General features: G+C 51.5%; 1 protein-coding gene and 1 long non-coding RNA gene across 2 annotated transcripts in view; one reads left to right on the plus strand and one right to left on the minus strand.

The window, feature by feature from the left end:
- The window catches only part of LOC134422186 (uncharacterized), a 43,698-nt gene extending 42,684 nt beyond the window's left edge, over positions 1–1,014 (minus strand). Inside the window, exon 1 of the long non-coding RNA XR_010028738.1 lies at positions 979–1,014. This is a non-coding gene — a long non-coding RNA (uncharacterized LOC134422186). The remainder of the gene's footprint in view (positions 1–978) is intronic.
- Positions 1,015–7,435: 6,421 nt separating this feature from the next.
- On the plus strand, positions 7,436–14,425 carry LOC134422272 (protein ecdysoneless homolog). Its single transcript, XM_063164263.1, has 10 exons — positions 7,436–7,634; positions 8,486–8,603; positions 9,184–9,188; positions 9,615–10,084; positions 10,817–10,902; positions 11,659–11,765; positions 12,184–12,361; positions 12,803–12,870; positions 12,948–13,168; positions 13,699–14,425. Exons 1-10 carry the CDS (start codon positions 7,436–7,438, stop codon positions 13,909–13,911), a joined length of 1,665 nt encoding a protein of 554 aa, XP_063020333.1. The 3' UTR covers positions 13,912–14,425.
- Positions 14,426–15,267: the final 842 nt, after the last annotated feature.

The following is a 15,267-nucleotide window of genomic DNA, read 5'->3' on the forward strand; positions in this document are numbered from 1 at the left end:
TTCCCCAAGCAGCAGCTCCGACCGTCCTCCTCCAAAGGCAAGAGAGAGAGAGAGACAGAGCCAGCAGCTGAGAGACCCTTGTTTACAGTCAGGTGCCTGATGCCTCAAGAGGGATTCCTCCTCAGCACGTGTCAGTGGTTCTTTCTCCTCTTCCAGACAGTCCAATAGTGTCACCACATTCCGACCAGTTTGTGGATTCCAAGAGCCCAGGAAGATTTGGATTTCCCATTGGAGCTCGTTGCGTTATGAGAGCAATGCCCTCACTCCAGGCAGCATCGGTGGCAGGATGGATTGCAGAGACTTTTCCTTTGCAGCCCCAGCCCAGCGCTGGCACCGGGGATGAAGAGGCACTGAGGTGACCCTGAGAGCAAGTGCAAGGCACAGGGCGCAGCTGAGGAAGGACAGCGCTGTGCTGGGCTCAGAGGTGAAGCTGGCACTGCCCAGCGCTGAGAAGGTCCTTTGTGCAGCCCCTGTTACAGGGGAGCTTGGGCCTTGCTGCAGACATACGGCCGCTCATGGGAGCAGTTCCCACTCCTGAATCTCCTGTCAGCCAGGTACACACACTCGGAATTGCCAAAGACGGGAACCCTGCAGGGAGGAGCAGAGGCAGCGCTGGCTGCCAGGGGAAGCCCTTGTGCCCCTGTGCCCCAGGCCCTGCCCGGCTCCCCGGCACTCACCGGGAGCTGTAGCTGCTGCCGTCCCCCCAGTGCAGGCGCTCGCCCCGTCTGCGCAGCCCGAGCCAGAAATCGCCGTTCCCGCGGAGGCGGAAGAGCAAATCCTGCCCAGGAGAGAGGAGTGGGAGCTGCCCCGGCCCCTCGGGGGGACACGTGCCCGGGGCTGCCCCCGCACGCCGGGGCTCCTTCCCTGCAAGGCCCCGGCCCAGGGCTGCAGCCCCGGCCCTGCGAGCACCGAGCCCGGCCCAGGAGCGCCCCCAGGCTGCCCTCAGCCACCCCACAGCGCCCGCAGCCCCTCACTCACCATGGCCTCCTCATCCTTGGCAATGGCCAGGGAGGCCCCGAGCTCGGAGCACCGTTCCTGACCCTGCCGCCAGGTGCAAGAATCCCATGAGAAGTAGTAGCAGACCCCCTTGTGCCCAACCCACTCAAAGGGACAGCACTGCTGAGTCGCAGGTGTGACTGGAACCTGTGGTGCTGCAGGGGGAAGAGGAGAAGCTCTGAGGATTCCCCTGTGCAGGGAGCAGGGAGCCCGCTCTGCCCCGAGGGGCTGGGCCCACGCTGCTGCCCCTCCCTTACCTGCCAGCACAGCCAAGGCCGCCCCCAAAGCCAGCACCAGCACCAGGAGCAGCAGAATCAGCACCGCCGTGCCCACGGGATGGCACCTGAACCGTTCACCTGGAGCAGGAAAGAGCTGCTGGCTGCCAGAAGCAGAGCCGGCCCTGCAATCTGCTCAGCCCACGGCCAGGGAGCAGAGCAGGGAGCCCTGAGGCAGTGTGGGCCTCCCACAGGTGGCAGCCAGAGAGCCAAGAGCCTGGCCACAGACAGGGACACAGCTGTGGGCACAGGCAGGGACACAGCTGTGGGCACAGGCTGCAGCAGGAGAACTGCACAGCCTTGGGGGCAGCTGGGGCTCTTGCTTCCAGCCACGGATGGGGCCCAGCAGAGCACGAGGCCTCTTCCAGACATCGGGAAACAGCCACACACCTGCCAGCCCTGGCCTTGGGAGGGGACACGGGCCCCTGTCTAGAGGGCACAGGGGTGGCCCTGTACTCACCCAGGAATCTCTTGAGGTTCCTTTTGTGTTCATTGCCCATTGCTGCTGTGTCCTGGGGAGCCAGGGGCTCCCTCACGCTCCCATCCCTGGTGCAGAATCCATTCTCCACATCTGCACTCGCTGCACCCTCACAAGTGGCATCCCCCTGCTTATGCCAAGAGGCTTCTTGGGCCCCAGGCAAGTGTGGAAGCGTGGCTGCTGGTTCCTCCTGGAGATGCCGGGGTGTGTTTGCCGCTCCAGGAATGCAGTAGAATTCACTCCTTTCCTGCTCACAGCTGGCATCTCTCTGCCCGCAACATACAGCATCTTGCTCCTGACACATCAGGAGTGCTGCGGGCAGATCCTTTGGGAGCTCGGCCTCGGGAACAGCTTTGCAGCCGCGCTGATGGCACCCTGAAAGGGACACGGTGAGAGGTCGCTGCTGGTGCCGGCCGTGCGGGGGCTCAGGAGGGCGGTGGCAGCTGTGGCTGCGCTGTCGCCGCTGCCCAGAGGTGCGGCAGCAGGTGCGGAGACAAGCGCAGCCTCCGGGAGCTCTGCGGTGGCCGCAGCCGCGGCCCCTGTGGCTCTGCAGCCGCTGCAGCCCAGCTCCGTGCCGGGCCGGGCGCTGAGAGCGCCTGCGAGCTGCCGGCTGCTGCTGGCCCGGGCCAGCTGCGGCTCGGAGTCCGCCTGCCGAGGGGCGAGAAGCAGCAGCCCCGGGCTGCTCACCATTGTGCCCCGCATGATTCCCTGCCCCGGCGCCTCGGAGCCCGGGCACACCGAGCGCCGGCACAGCCGCTGCGGCTCCCTGCCTGTGGGAAAAATTGCCAGGTAATTTTGGCTTTCACATTTATGTCTTAGTCTCTGCATGTTTTAGTGATTGTAACTATTTAAATATAGTATCAATTATACCTCTTTTTAGGTGGATATATCAGCCTAATGCTTATTATGCATTGTATTGCTCATAGAAATAGTCGTGAAATGAATATAATACCTATGTATCACTTATGGAAATAAACTTGTGCAGACTGTACTGTGTTATAGACCTTGCCATACATCCAATATGAAAAAGGCTTTTGTGTAACTAAAATCAGTGTAAGGCCACGTAAGGCCATCCACTGTCCGACCCATCCAATTGTGATAAGTTGTAAGATGATTGGCTCTCGCAATTAAAAGATAACTATTGTATGAAAATAAGAAGAGCTTTAATGGTGTATAGTTACGTTATTGTGGTTTAGATGTCCTCTGCTCTCCCCACAGTTCCCTTTCCCCCCTGTATTGCTGCCATCAGACAGCCTGGGGTGTCCAGGACAGATAGAGAGGAAGCTGCACATGTGCCCCTGGCGTGGGGCAGGTGGGAATGGAAAAGCTTGGTGCTTAGGGGGTGGGCATGGCAACACCTGACCCCCAGTCCCGTTACGAGAAAGCAGTCTGCAGTGATAAATGGCAAAGAAGAGCTGACAGACAGACTTTGGGAGGGTCCAGGGCTGGCTGATGCCACCCCCAGGGGTATAAAGCACTGAGCTTCCACCTTGAAGATGAACCGGCTATGTGGTATCCACAAGGGGCAGTTCCCAGCGCTGCAGCTTGCTCCTTATGTAGTCCTTGGTTGCATTTTTGTTAAGGTTCAGTAAACCTTTTTAAATTTTCAAAGTGAGCAGTAGTTTCTCACGCAAGTGATAAGATAACAGGGACACAAAGCAGAGCACCGGAGGACAATCATAGAATACCATGTTAAAATTAAGGACTACAGCTAAAATCTTGTCAGAGGATCTGAAACAGCAGGATGGAGGCACCAGAAGAAATAAAATATCTTGACCTGACACCCGGAATGTCATACAGACAAGCCGGAGTGCGAAGAAGTCAGAAAAAGGAGTTCCAGAAACATCAGAAACTTCAAAAGAACGGCTGCATAATGCATGAAAGACATGAACATGCATGTGTCTTAGCGAGGTAACAGCATAATTATAACATTGTATATCCCAGTGTGTTCTTTAGCTGTTTGCTAGAAGCACCCAGTGCTGGAAATATTGTCCTTTTTTATCCGATTACTATAATTATTATTATTATTAAACTTTCAAAAACACTTAGCAGTGTTTTCTGTTCTCCACACCAGTGAACGGGGGAAGCCGGCACCAGGAACTCGGCAGAATCCCCCCGGCCCTCACCGCGGCCCCCTCCGCCCGCAGCGAGCCCCGAGCTGGGGCAGCACCGACCGCGGTCCCACCTGGGCTGCAGCCGCCTCCGAGCTCCGCCGCCGCCGCCTCGCCGGGTTCCGGACGCCGCCGCCGCTCCGGGATGTCACGAACGGGCTGCCTCTAGTGCGGTGCGGGCCGGGATAACGGAGCGGCCGCCGGTGCCCCCTAGTCGAACTAACCGCTGTTCGCGCGGTTTCGGCCGGTTTGGCCCATCAGCGTTCGGGAGCGCAGCCAATCGCGGCTCGGGAGCGCTGCTCGCATCCGCTGCTCGGGGCGGAGTCGCGCCCTTCTTACACCCCGGCCCCGCCCCGGCCCCGCCCCTCCCCTCAGCGCTCGCCGCTGCCTTCTCGGGATCGGTTCCTTCACCGTTCCGCCGCCTCCCGTCGCTGCCGGCCCGGATTGCGGGATGCGAACCCGAGTCCCTTTGGCCCGGCTGAGCGCAGTGCAAACCCCCTGCGGTGGCGGCAGGCGCGGGGCTGCCCCGCCTCACCCCGAGCCCCGGGCGGGTCCCAGCTCGGCTCTCCCCGCTCGGCTTTGCCCTCGCTGCCGCCGGCGCTTTCCCCGCTCCCGGGGCTCGGCTTTGCCCGGCGGCTCCGCTTGGCCCCGGCCGAACTCACTCCCCCCGTGGCTCCCCAGCCCTGCGGCGGGGCGAACCCCCGGCATTTGCCGAAGGGCTCTGACTGCCCCTGGGCACTGAAGCCTCACGGAGCGTGTGCTAGAATGCCGGAAACATGCGCTGAAATGCTTATTTGAAGGTAATCTCGTGTTTTTCGTGAACTCTGGTTTCTCCGAGAATTGTTACTGGAGAGATTCAAAGCAGTAAATGGAGTGCCTCATTACTGTTCTTGTTATGTGCAATATAACACAATCGAATTTCTTTAACAGAAATGCTGATAACATTTACCATATGCTATTACACCAAATAGGATCTTGAGAAGCTCCTGCTTTGTTGGACAGTTTGCCAAATTCTATCTTGATATTCCTTTAGGTACAATTGCACTTTAAAAGTTCTTAGTAAATTTATGGTTCCTTAAAATTTGTGGCTACCATGAGTTTTCCTCAATGTGAAATTACATAGGGTCAATATATTTGTCACACTTTTCTAATCCCTCCAGTAATTCCATCAGGCAGCTGTTTCAACCACTTCACATTTTCAGTGCCTTTTGGTATTATTAGCATCACAATAAGTTACATATTGTAGTACCCAGAACATTTAAGGATATTAATTCTTAGTCCAGATATGTTTTATTTTAATAGGATTGCAGAGTTGGCAAGATTGAGCAAAGCCATGTCTGAGTAATGTTAAACTATGATTTATTACTCTATTGAGTTAATTTTGTAAAGAGTCATTCCTGTCGAGGTGGATTTCTGTCAGGGTTGAGCGCAGCTGAGTTTAGACGAGATCACGTTTCAGTTTTCTTCACTTTAAGCCATTTCATGTTCTATTCCAGTTTTATTATGATCAGTTTGTATTCAGTATTAAAGATGTAACTTTAAGTTCTCTTAAGAGTACCTCAAATTCCACTGAGGTGACACTGAATTCCACGGCAATTGATTTTAAGTCCTAACTTAATTTCGTATAAATATGTTTTTTTACATTGCAAGATGTGGTTATTTCCTTCTAGAGATAAGACAGATCCAACTGAAACAGCTGTGATGAAACACTGATAAACACCTGCTTTTGGACAGAAGAAGATACAGTTTGTTGGGCCCTTGATCCTCTCACAGATTGCACAGGTGTCAGTGCTGCACTGCCTGACAGGATCATTGATTGTGATCTCTTCTGGTTTATCTCCCACAGATAACACAGGAGAGTGGGTGGTTGTTCTACATTATGGCTGTTATCCATTGTAAGCTGTTCAGTGTTTCATTGTATGGATACAGGAATGCTGGAAGAATATTGTCTCCAATTCCTGAGGCAGTCACTGCTGATAGATTGGTTCCATCATGTGAATTCACTCATTTTTATAACAGGCATTATACATAAGATATCATTACCTTATTTATAGCTGGATTTTCATGACCTTTGACATATCTTTGTGTGACTATCTACAAGACATGGTGTCACTTTGGGCTCTCTCTGTTTTGCTCTCCAGCTGCAGGTGCATCTCTTTGAACAGGTGTTACAGGGCTTGCAAGGGTTGCAGGGTGAAGAGAGAGACGAGGACGTTGAATCCATGTTCAGAAGGCTTGATTTATTATTTTATGAGATATATTACATTATTTCTACACTAAAAAGAAATAGAGAGAAAAGTTCTCCGAAGCTAGCTAAGCTAAGAATAGAAAAGGAATGAATAACAAAGTTCTGTGTGCAGTCAGAAAGCAAGAACAGCTCTGCTGTGAGTGGTCAGTAAATCCAAAATTCCACAGGAGACCAATCACGAATCCACCTGTTACATTCCACAGCAGCAAATAACCATTGTTTACATTTGTTGCTGAGGCCACAGCTTCTCAGAAGGGAGAAAAATCCTAAAGAAAGGATTTTTCACAAAAGATGTCTATGAGAAACAGGCTGTCTGCAGCCGTTCCCTGCACTGCCTGCTCAGCCTTTAGTCCCTTCTCTTGTTCCAGCAGGGTTGCTGTGCCTTCACCCAGGGCTGTCTCATGGTTTTCCTGTGTTTTCAGAGTTCCAGGATGAGATCACTGGGCTCTGTCAAAAGCCTCATCTGAGCTGAGGTCCTGTGGTCTTTCCCGACCCTTTTGTGCCACATCCTCATGGGACAGGGCTGTGACCTGCTGAGGGCAAGGCTGCTCCTGCTCTGTGGCAATCACACACAGCCCCAGGTATTCTCACAGGAGCACTCCAGCAGTTTGCTGTGCTTGGGGCATCTCATAGCTGCTATTATTGAGAGATTTGTTTTTAAGGTATGTGAGGGAGACCCTCCCAATGAGGGACTGGGCTCTGGCCAGGCCCTGGCTCTACCTGGTTGGAAAATTGCCAACAAACCCTGATCTTTTCTGCCTCAAAACTATATTCAAGTCTCTTGGACTTGGCAATTTGACCCTATACCAATAGCTGGATCAAAATCAGTTGAACTTAAACCTAAGATGCTGCGAATTGAGGTACAGCTCCATAAAAGCAGAGAGGACGCTGTTATCCCTGTAGATTAATTACACTGAATAAAATTAAATACAACAAGAGTAAACGAGCCGAGTAAGTCAGAACTGACCCAACTCTTGGGTCAGGGGATAAGAGCCGGTTACAGAGATTTAATCGCGTTCTGTCCCACCGGTGTCGGGCCGGGACCGGTGCTCAGGAATGCCGGGAACCATCTCCCGTCGGGGACAGGGGTGACCGGGCCGTCCCGGGGCCCTGCTCGGTGCTGGGGGCAGCGCGGGCGGCAGGCCCGGGAGCGGGGCCGGGGGATCGCGACCGGGACCGCGCTGGGGCTCGGGGCCGCGCCGGGCACCGGGGCAGCGGCAGCCACTCACGGCTGCACCGGTTTCCGCGCGTATCGCGATATCACCCTCAGCGCCGCCGCCATCGCGCCGCTCCTCCCCGGGGGCGGAGCGCTTTGGGCCCCGGCGCGATGGAGGCGCTGCGGCGGCCGGCGCTGCCCGAGGACGCGGTGCGCTCCCGCCTGTTCGCGGCGGCGGCGGCGGCGGGCCCGGGCGGCGAGGCGCTGCTGCGGCGCTGCGCTGAGCTGGCCCTGGTGCGCTTGGCCCCGCTCCTGGCCGCCTGCGTGTGGCAGCGGCGGCCGTTCCGCCTGCGCTACGTGCCGGGCCGCGGTGAGCCGGGAGCGGGGCGGAGGCGCGGCGGGAGGAGCGCCCGGAGCCGGGGGACTGGGAGGAGGAGCCGGCGGCCGGGAACCGTGAGAGAGTGAGGGGGATCCGGCGGCGGGGAACCGGGAGCGTGTGAGGGAGATCCGGGAGCGTGTGAGGGGAAAGCGGTGTGTCTGAGAAGGACCTGGAGGCCGTAATCGAGGAGCATCTGAAGGGGAACCCGGGAGCGTGTGAGGGGGACCCAGCGGCCGGGAACCGAGGGTATGTGAGGGAGAACCGGAATCGTTTGAAGGAACCGGCGGCCGGGAACCGGGAGCTTGTGAGGGGGAATCGGGAGAGTGTGAGGGACACCTGGCGGCCGGAACTGGGATCTTTTGAGGGTAATCCGGCCTCCGGGAACCGGCAGTGTGTGAGGGGGAGCTGTGCGGTGTGAGGAAGACCCGGTGGCCGGGAACCCGGAGCCTGTGAGGGGGACCTGGCGGGCTGAAACCGGGAACGAGTGAGGGAGAACCGAGGCCATGTGAGTGGCACACGGCGCCGAGAATCGGGATCTTTGGAGGAGAGACCGGCGGCCGGGAACCGAGGACGTGTGAGGGGGACCCGGCGGGCTCGAACCCGGAGCGTGTGAGGGGCACCCGGCGGCTTCCCCGACTCTCGGTGTCACAGCACGGGTTAACCCAGTGAGGCATCTGGTGCCGCCTCCCTGCTGCAGCCGGGCCGTCCCCGAGCACAGGACACAAGATTCTGTCAGCAGGGTCTGGGATATCCGCAGTGAGGGAGACTCCGCAGCCCGTGTGGACAATCTGTTGCTGGGCACGGCGTTGCTGAGCCGCCTCTCGTCTCTGTGCCCCGTGCAGGCGAGATCCCGGCGCACTTGGGCGGCCCCGCGGTGTTCGGGGATAACGTGGAGGATGAGTGGTTCATTGTGTACCTGCTGCGGGAGATGAGCAGGGAGTTGCCGGGGCTGGCAGCCAGGTAAGGCGGATGCTGCTGAGCTGCTTTAGTGGGAGGGCTGCCAAGGGGCAGTGCCTGTGCTCTGAAGGTCCTGTCTTACCATGGCCCATCCTTGGAGGTTTCCCCATCCCAGACACGCTGGAAGTTGGTGGATGGGGAAGGTTGGATGGGGCTTGGATCAGCCCGGGCTAGAGGAAGGTGTGCCTGGCTGTGGCAAGACCAGGTGTTGACCCTTAAGGTCCCTTCTAACCTAAGCCTTTCTATGAGTTTATGAATATTAAAAAAACCCCAGCAGACATGGATTGAGAAATGTCCCAGAGGGTAGGGAATGCTCAGGGCTGGAATGTTGCTGGCTCTGTAAGGACACAGGCTTGGTCTAGTACAGGTGAAATAATGAGCAGACACCTTAACCCAAATATGGTTGGCCGCTAATGGCAGTGAATTAAAATGGAAATAATTTATGTGGTCATTAGCAAAAAATTGTTTAATTATTTTCCCCTACTCCAAGATTCTTAAAAGGGCTGGAACACAACACCAAAATGGATTGCAAGTGTGTACCTGGAGTGTCAGGCTCATATTTTCCTTTTGTTTGAGGGAACAGCCAGAGTGAGGGGGTTGAGAACGTTGCATTCAGGGCTTTTCTTAGCATCAGGAACCAGCAGAGGTCGCCTGTAGCACCTGAAATGCTGCTTTTTAATGTCTGGGATGTTCTGAGGCACTTAGGATATCTTGGTTCTCCTGAAGCACTTCTGTAGTTGAAGAGAAACGAGGTGTTATTGTTGTTAAGGAAACAAGATATATTTGATGAAACGTGTTGCAGTTCAAATGGGGATTTTCCAGACTATCACGGATTTTTCTAATGTATTTAGAATAACAAAAGTTTATATTTGCTTGGGGATTTCAATGTGGAACAAGCGTTGTATAGCCTGAAAAGCAATTTATCAGAAAAATCTTTCTAAGATGTATTTTGAATGCAGTCTCAGGCACTGCCTGTAATATGGGTGCCCTCAAAGGCACTCTGGTGAGCTGGAGGGAGTTTGCTGGCTGTCCCCAGCCCAGTCCCGCTGCAGGGAGTGTTTGTTTCTGCTCTGGCTGTTGCAGGTGACTTTCACTCGGTGTTTGTATGCACAGCTGGTGCAGCAGCAGTTTGTTCCAGACAGACGCAGTGGATACACCCTGCCCGCCCCAGCTCATCCTCAGTACAGAGCCTGCGAGCTGGGCATGAAGCTGGGAATGATTCCTGGGGCATTTTGGCCTTGGCTCATGCATGTGCAGGGAATGGGTCCTTGTCTGGAGGTTGCCTGCTTGTCCAGAGAAATGTGAGCAAAGTCTGTCACACCTTGAGAACCTCTTGTTGTTGCATCTTTTATCTGCAGGCTCATGGCTTTGAAATGTTGTGCTCCAAGAGCAGTAAAGTGGCTCCTGATGCCAAGAGAAACGTGTTAAGGGGTCCCCTGTGGGAGAGATTCCTCAGGAGCTTGAAGGAGAAGGATTATTTCAAGGTCTGTGAGTATTTCAGTGTCTGTGGCTTTTAAACATTTCAGGGAAAATACATTTTAACCCTTGAACTTGTGTGAGGAGTTGCAGCAGGGCAAGAGCTTGAATCCTTATCTGGTGTGAAATGAATTAATGTGTTTAAATGTGCAGTTTGTTCCCCTTTGAAAGGAATTTATTTTGGAAATTAAAAAGGAAAAAGCAAGATGTGGGGATTGATTCATTCATCTAAAGCAAGGGGAGAAATACACTTGAGTGAAGAAAACCCCCACATGTGATTGTGTGAGGTGTAACTGATTTCACTGGTTTACATTTCATTTCCACCCCTCTAGAATTTAATATTCTTCAAGATCCATACCTAACACCATAGACCTATCTGGGCCCATGCAAGTGTAATTTTCATGTGTGTGGTTTTTGTGGGTTCTAGGGGTTCTGGTGAGGTTCTGTGGGGTTTTATTTTAAAAGATGCCTTTGACTACTTCTTTGAAGTTAATAAATTGGACATAAATTGACTACCTACTTGAAGGTTATAATATTGGACAACTTTATTGAGATTCTTAGGTTAATATCCTTTAATATGCTTCAAATACAGGAGTGCCCCTTTGCTGTATTGAGTTCCAAGTGTAGATGGCCAAGAGGTTTTAGTTGTTCTGTTTCTCTCAGCATTTCTGTGTGACCAACTGTCACCCTTAGGAAGCCTGGAATTGTTTGGGTTCATGGCTGTGACTTGCATTCAATAGGGAGAAATGGAAGGATCAGCCAAGTACCTGGAGCTGTTGCACATGGCAGAAGATCACTTCCAGCAATCTGTTGCAGTGCCAGAAAGGTGAGAGCTGCTTGAAATTCATGAGTGTCATATACCCTACAAATCCTGTAAGTGACCTTTGAAATCCTTGTCACAAACACCTGAACCCTTTTCTCCACTGCACATTTAACATGGGAGCTGTGGCCAGGACATACAAGTACTAATTCCTCTGGAATGCTCCACTGGGAGAAGTTCTGGCTTGAGTAACTCTTTTATCTTGGTTTTGTGAAATGCTGAGCTCTTCCAAGTGGATTCCAAGTGGTGACTGCAAAGCAATTTTTGCTTGGTTGACTGTAGAAAGTGTAGAAAAGTTTCATTGAAAAGCAGTGCCAGTGAATAATGAATACAGGGTAATCTGTCTCCTTTGCTCAAGGGGCTGGCTGTGGATTTCTCTGGAAGATAAAATCCAAAAACTAAATCACTACAGAAATATCTGAGGCTTTGGCAGCCCATAATATCTTGACTGTTATTTTTTTGAGTTTCCAGTCTGTGGTGTTTGGGATCAGGGAATCTTAATATTTACCAAGGCAAATTAAATGTGAGGGAAAAGAGCCACGACCAATGGGTTTGGAGCTATCAGCTGGGAATTGCAGGGACTGACTGTGTCCTGTTTTGGCCAATGCTCTGGGTAGTGCTCTGGTACTTCCCCCAGATTCATTTCCCTTTTTGATGTGTTTGCACAGAAGGAAAAATGAAGAATTCAAGTGAAAACCTGAATGCAGAGCATGTGATCCCATTGAATCCATTTCAGTAAATTGATTTTGGTTTTTCTTCCAGCTGTGATGAAGTGAGCCCAGGTGATGAAATCCTGGCACTACTACAGACAACCCCCATTGATCTAAAGGAATTGGAGAGAGAAGCAGCTTGTCTTCCTGCAGAGGATGGTGAGCTGGATGGGGAATTATTCCTATTACAGATGGTTATTTGTGGGGGGAGAGGGGCAATGCTGACAGCTGTGAAGGGAGAGCAAATCCAGCCTTCCTCAAGACTAAACACTGGATTGGCTCTCCCAGTTTAGAGTAAGCCTTTCTTCCTCCACTGAGTGGCCAAAGGCTTCCCAGTGACTAGAATGGTCTCTCTGAGTTTGAGCTCTGCAAAGCAGAGTTTTTAAGTAGTGACAAGAAATCTGCACTCAGTTCTTCTCAGCCTCTCTCTCCTTTGCTGTGTGTGAGCCAGGACCAGCACAAGAGCTGAACTGCAGAACTGAGCTGCAGGATGGCTGCAGCCCTGTCAGTCAGCTGGTTTGGGCCTGTGGGCCAGCAGGCTTGTGCAGAGTAACAGATCTGTGCTGTGTCCTTTCAGATGACAGCTGGCTGGATATGACACCAGGTGCTCTGGATCAGATGCTGAAGGAGACAAGAAATGAGTCCCTTCCTTCCCCAAATGAGGAGGAGCAAAACTATGACTTGGAAACAGTTGCTGAGAGCATGAAGGCTTTTGTGTCCAAAGTGTCCACGCACGAAGGAGCAGAAATGCCATGGTAGTAGCACCTGGAGTTTGGCTCTGGTGTGGAATGTTGCACTGTGCTGCAGCCCTGTGCTTGGTTCTGTGATGCAGAGAATCAGAGTTTGAAGGTGCTGTGCTGAGCAGGGCCTGAAGCAAAGGCAGAGCAGTGAACCTGTACTTGCTTTAAATCAGCTTGGTGCCACTCTGGCACTGGTGCAGGTTCAAGTGCTGCAAGCTGAGCTGCTCTCTGTCCCTCAGGTGGATTTTGTGGTCTTCAAATTTTTGCTCTTTTATGCCAAGAATTCTTCCACTCACTGTTTGTCTCATCCATACAGGCTTCAAACTTCTGAGGACTTTTAAATTCAAATGTCCCAACTTCAATCCTGTCTTGAGAGACATCATTATGGCTTGTGCCTGTGTCAGGCTTAGGCAAGCATAGAAGCTTCATTTCTTTAAAAATATTTTTATATTTCAGGTCATCTGATGAATCCCAAGTTACCTTTGATGTGGATTCTTTTACAAAAGCTCTGGACAGAATTTTAGGTGAGATTGCTTCTTTCTTTGAAACAAATGCCAGCACTGATTTCTTTGCTGTTGTACTGACATCAAATCATGTGCAGGGGCAGACTCGGAGGAGCTGGATTCTGATGATGTGGATGAAGAGGAGGAGTTTGGTTTCTCAGATGAGGATGATGAAGAGCTGGATGCTGGGAATGGAAGGCAGGAGCAGAAGGTGTCTCCTGAGGAGCTCGTGGGCAGTCTCAAGGCGTACATGGAGGAGATGGACCGTGAGCTGGCACAGACCAACATTGGGAAAAGTTTCAGCAGCCACAAGAGAGGGGTGAGTGTGCCTTGAGCTCTGATTTGCAGCAGTAATTTCCAAGCAGGAAATGTGCTGCAAGTGGCCATTCTGAGTAATGGGACTGGAACCTTCCCACGTGCAAGCAAAGTGTGCTGGACCTGCACCATCATGCATTTTTTATAAACTGAAACTTAGCTAAGCTTGGAATTTGCCCATCTTTTCCAAGGCTTAGTTTTAGTTTGTTCATCTTTTCCCTGTTTTTAGTAGTAGGGCAAGCAGCTGCAGCTTCACTTGTGAGTTCCTGTAGTAGTTTTCTCCCATAGGAAGCTGAGCCAGGACTCAGCAACACTTTGTGTCCTTCTCCTGGAACCTAATCTGGGTAATGGACAGTGGTGATTTCCAGCTGGCATGAGCATTTGGTGTCTGAATTCCTGTCTGTCAGGACTCAGGAGTGTACTGGACTTTGTTGGCTGCACAATTGTTGTCTCTTTTCTCCTGTGGTTTACCTTTTTTTTCCCTTAAATCTGCTCCTGCAATTTGATAAAGCTTTCTCTTTGTACTCCCTGCAGGCAAGTTCTGTTGGAGCAGCCCCATGTGAGAGTGCTGGCCCTGACTGTGGAGCTGAGGCTGCTGAGCTGGCAGCCCTGGATGTGGACATGAACCTGGTGGCAAACCTGCTCGAGTCCTACAGTGCCCAGGCTGGCCTGGCAGGGCCCACCTCGAGCATTTTACAGAGCCTGGGGGTGAATTTACCTGAGAGCTCAGAGCTCACTGGCAGCTGAGCAAGGCAGGGAGAGCCTTGGCACCAGACATGGCTGCTGGGGAGATGGAGCACAGACACACGAGCAGGATGGGGGAGAAGAGGCCAAAGGTTTGAATTTGGAGCATCCTGTTCATTATGTGTCACTTCAGCAGAGTGAATTCACCTGCAAAAGCTTCTGTTTGCACACTGTCTTGGGTGGAAATGAGATTTTCCCTGTGCTGACACAATTTCAGAAAACTGAAAAATTATGTCAAATGAATGACCGAAATCTCTGCCCATTTTCTTTTATTACAACACCTCTCTCCCATTTTTCCTTTCAGTGATCCAATTTGCCACATTTCTAAAATGTCCTTTTACCCATTGCTGAGTGTGTTCAATATCTGGGGAGCAGTTCTTGTTCTGAAAATGCTGCTGCCTTCAGGGGCAGGTGGGGAAATACCACATTGCAGGAAGAGTAATTGGATCAATTGTGCAAATATTGGCCAGAAGTATTTTTTAATTTTATTTCAATAAAAACAAAAATTACAACTTGACTACTGGATTTTTTTTTTTCAGGTATAACTTCCTCAGTGCAGTATCAGTTCTTGGAATGAAAGTATTTTTGTAATTGTTCATTTTCTGAACGAATTCCATTACTGCTGAATGTTGATATACAGCTACTGCTGGCATGATGTGAGCCCAGGCTGAGCAGTTTGGGGATTTTTCAGTGAAAATGTGGCTGGAAGGCATGCAGCACGTTGCTTGCATCTGGAATGAAAAATCTATTTTAAATATGACTACTTTAGTTTCAACAAGTTAAATTTGCAATAAAATAGATAGAAATTTTTGATACACAAACACCAACAGTGCAGTCCTGCTGGATCTAAATCAGCTTCTTAATTTCTCTTTATTTCATTTTCATTCAGCAATGAATGAGTTGTCCTGCACTGATGTTGTGTAATTCACTTTGTCAGCAGTTCAGGGAGAGCACTGGCAGGTTGGACAGGGATTAGAGATGGACAGCAAGAGCTGGGAAGTGTGAAGAAGGTTCTGCTAAATTTCAAGGAATTTGGACTGCTGAGAGGTGAGAGACTCAGACAAATCTGTGGTGGAAAAATGGGGTTAACAGAGGCTTTTTTAATTGAGACAAGGCTAATGAGCAGTTGGTAGTGGAAAGCAGAGGTACTTGAACCTTGGGAAGGGTTGGTGTTTGACCAGGAAAGGTAATTTACTCTGAAAATACATAAAATTCTCTACTGATGAGTAGCTAGATCAAGTTTAGATACTTTAAAACATAATTGAGTTGAAGAACATGATCACATTGAACTGCTGTGTGGCCTGTGCTATTGAAAAGGTCCAAATAGATGGAGGGGCTCCCTTAGTGCATGAGGAGAAC

This window comes from Melospiza melodia, chromosome 9 (genome assembly GCF_035770615.1).
Source record: "Melospiza melodia melodia isolate bMelMel2 chromosome 9, bMelMel2.pri, whole genome shotgun sequence".
NCBI lineage: Eukaryota > Metazoa > Chordata > Aves > Passeriformes > Passerellidae > Melospiza > Melospiza melodia.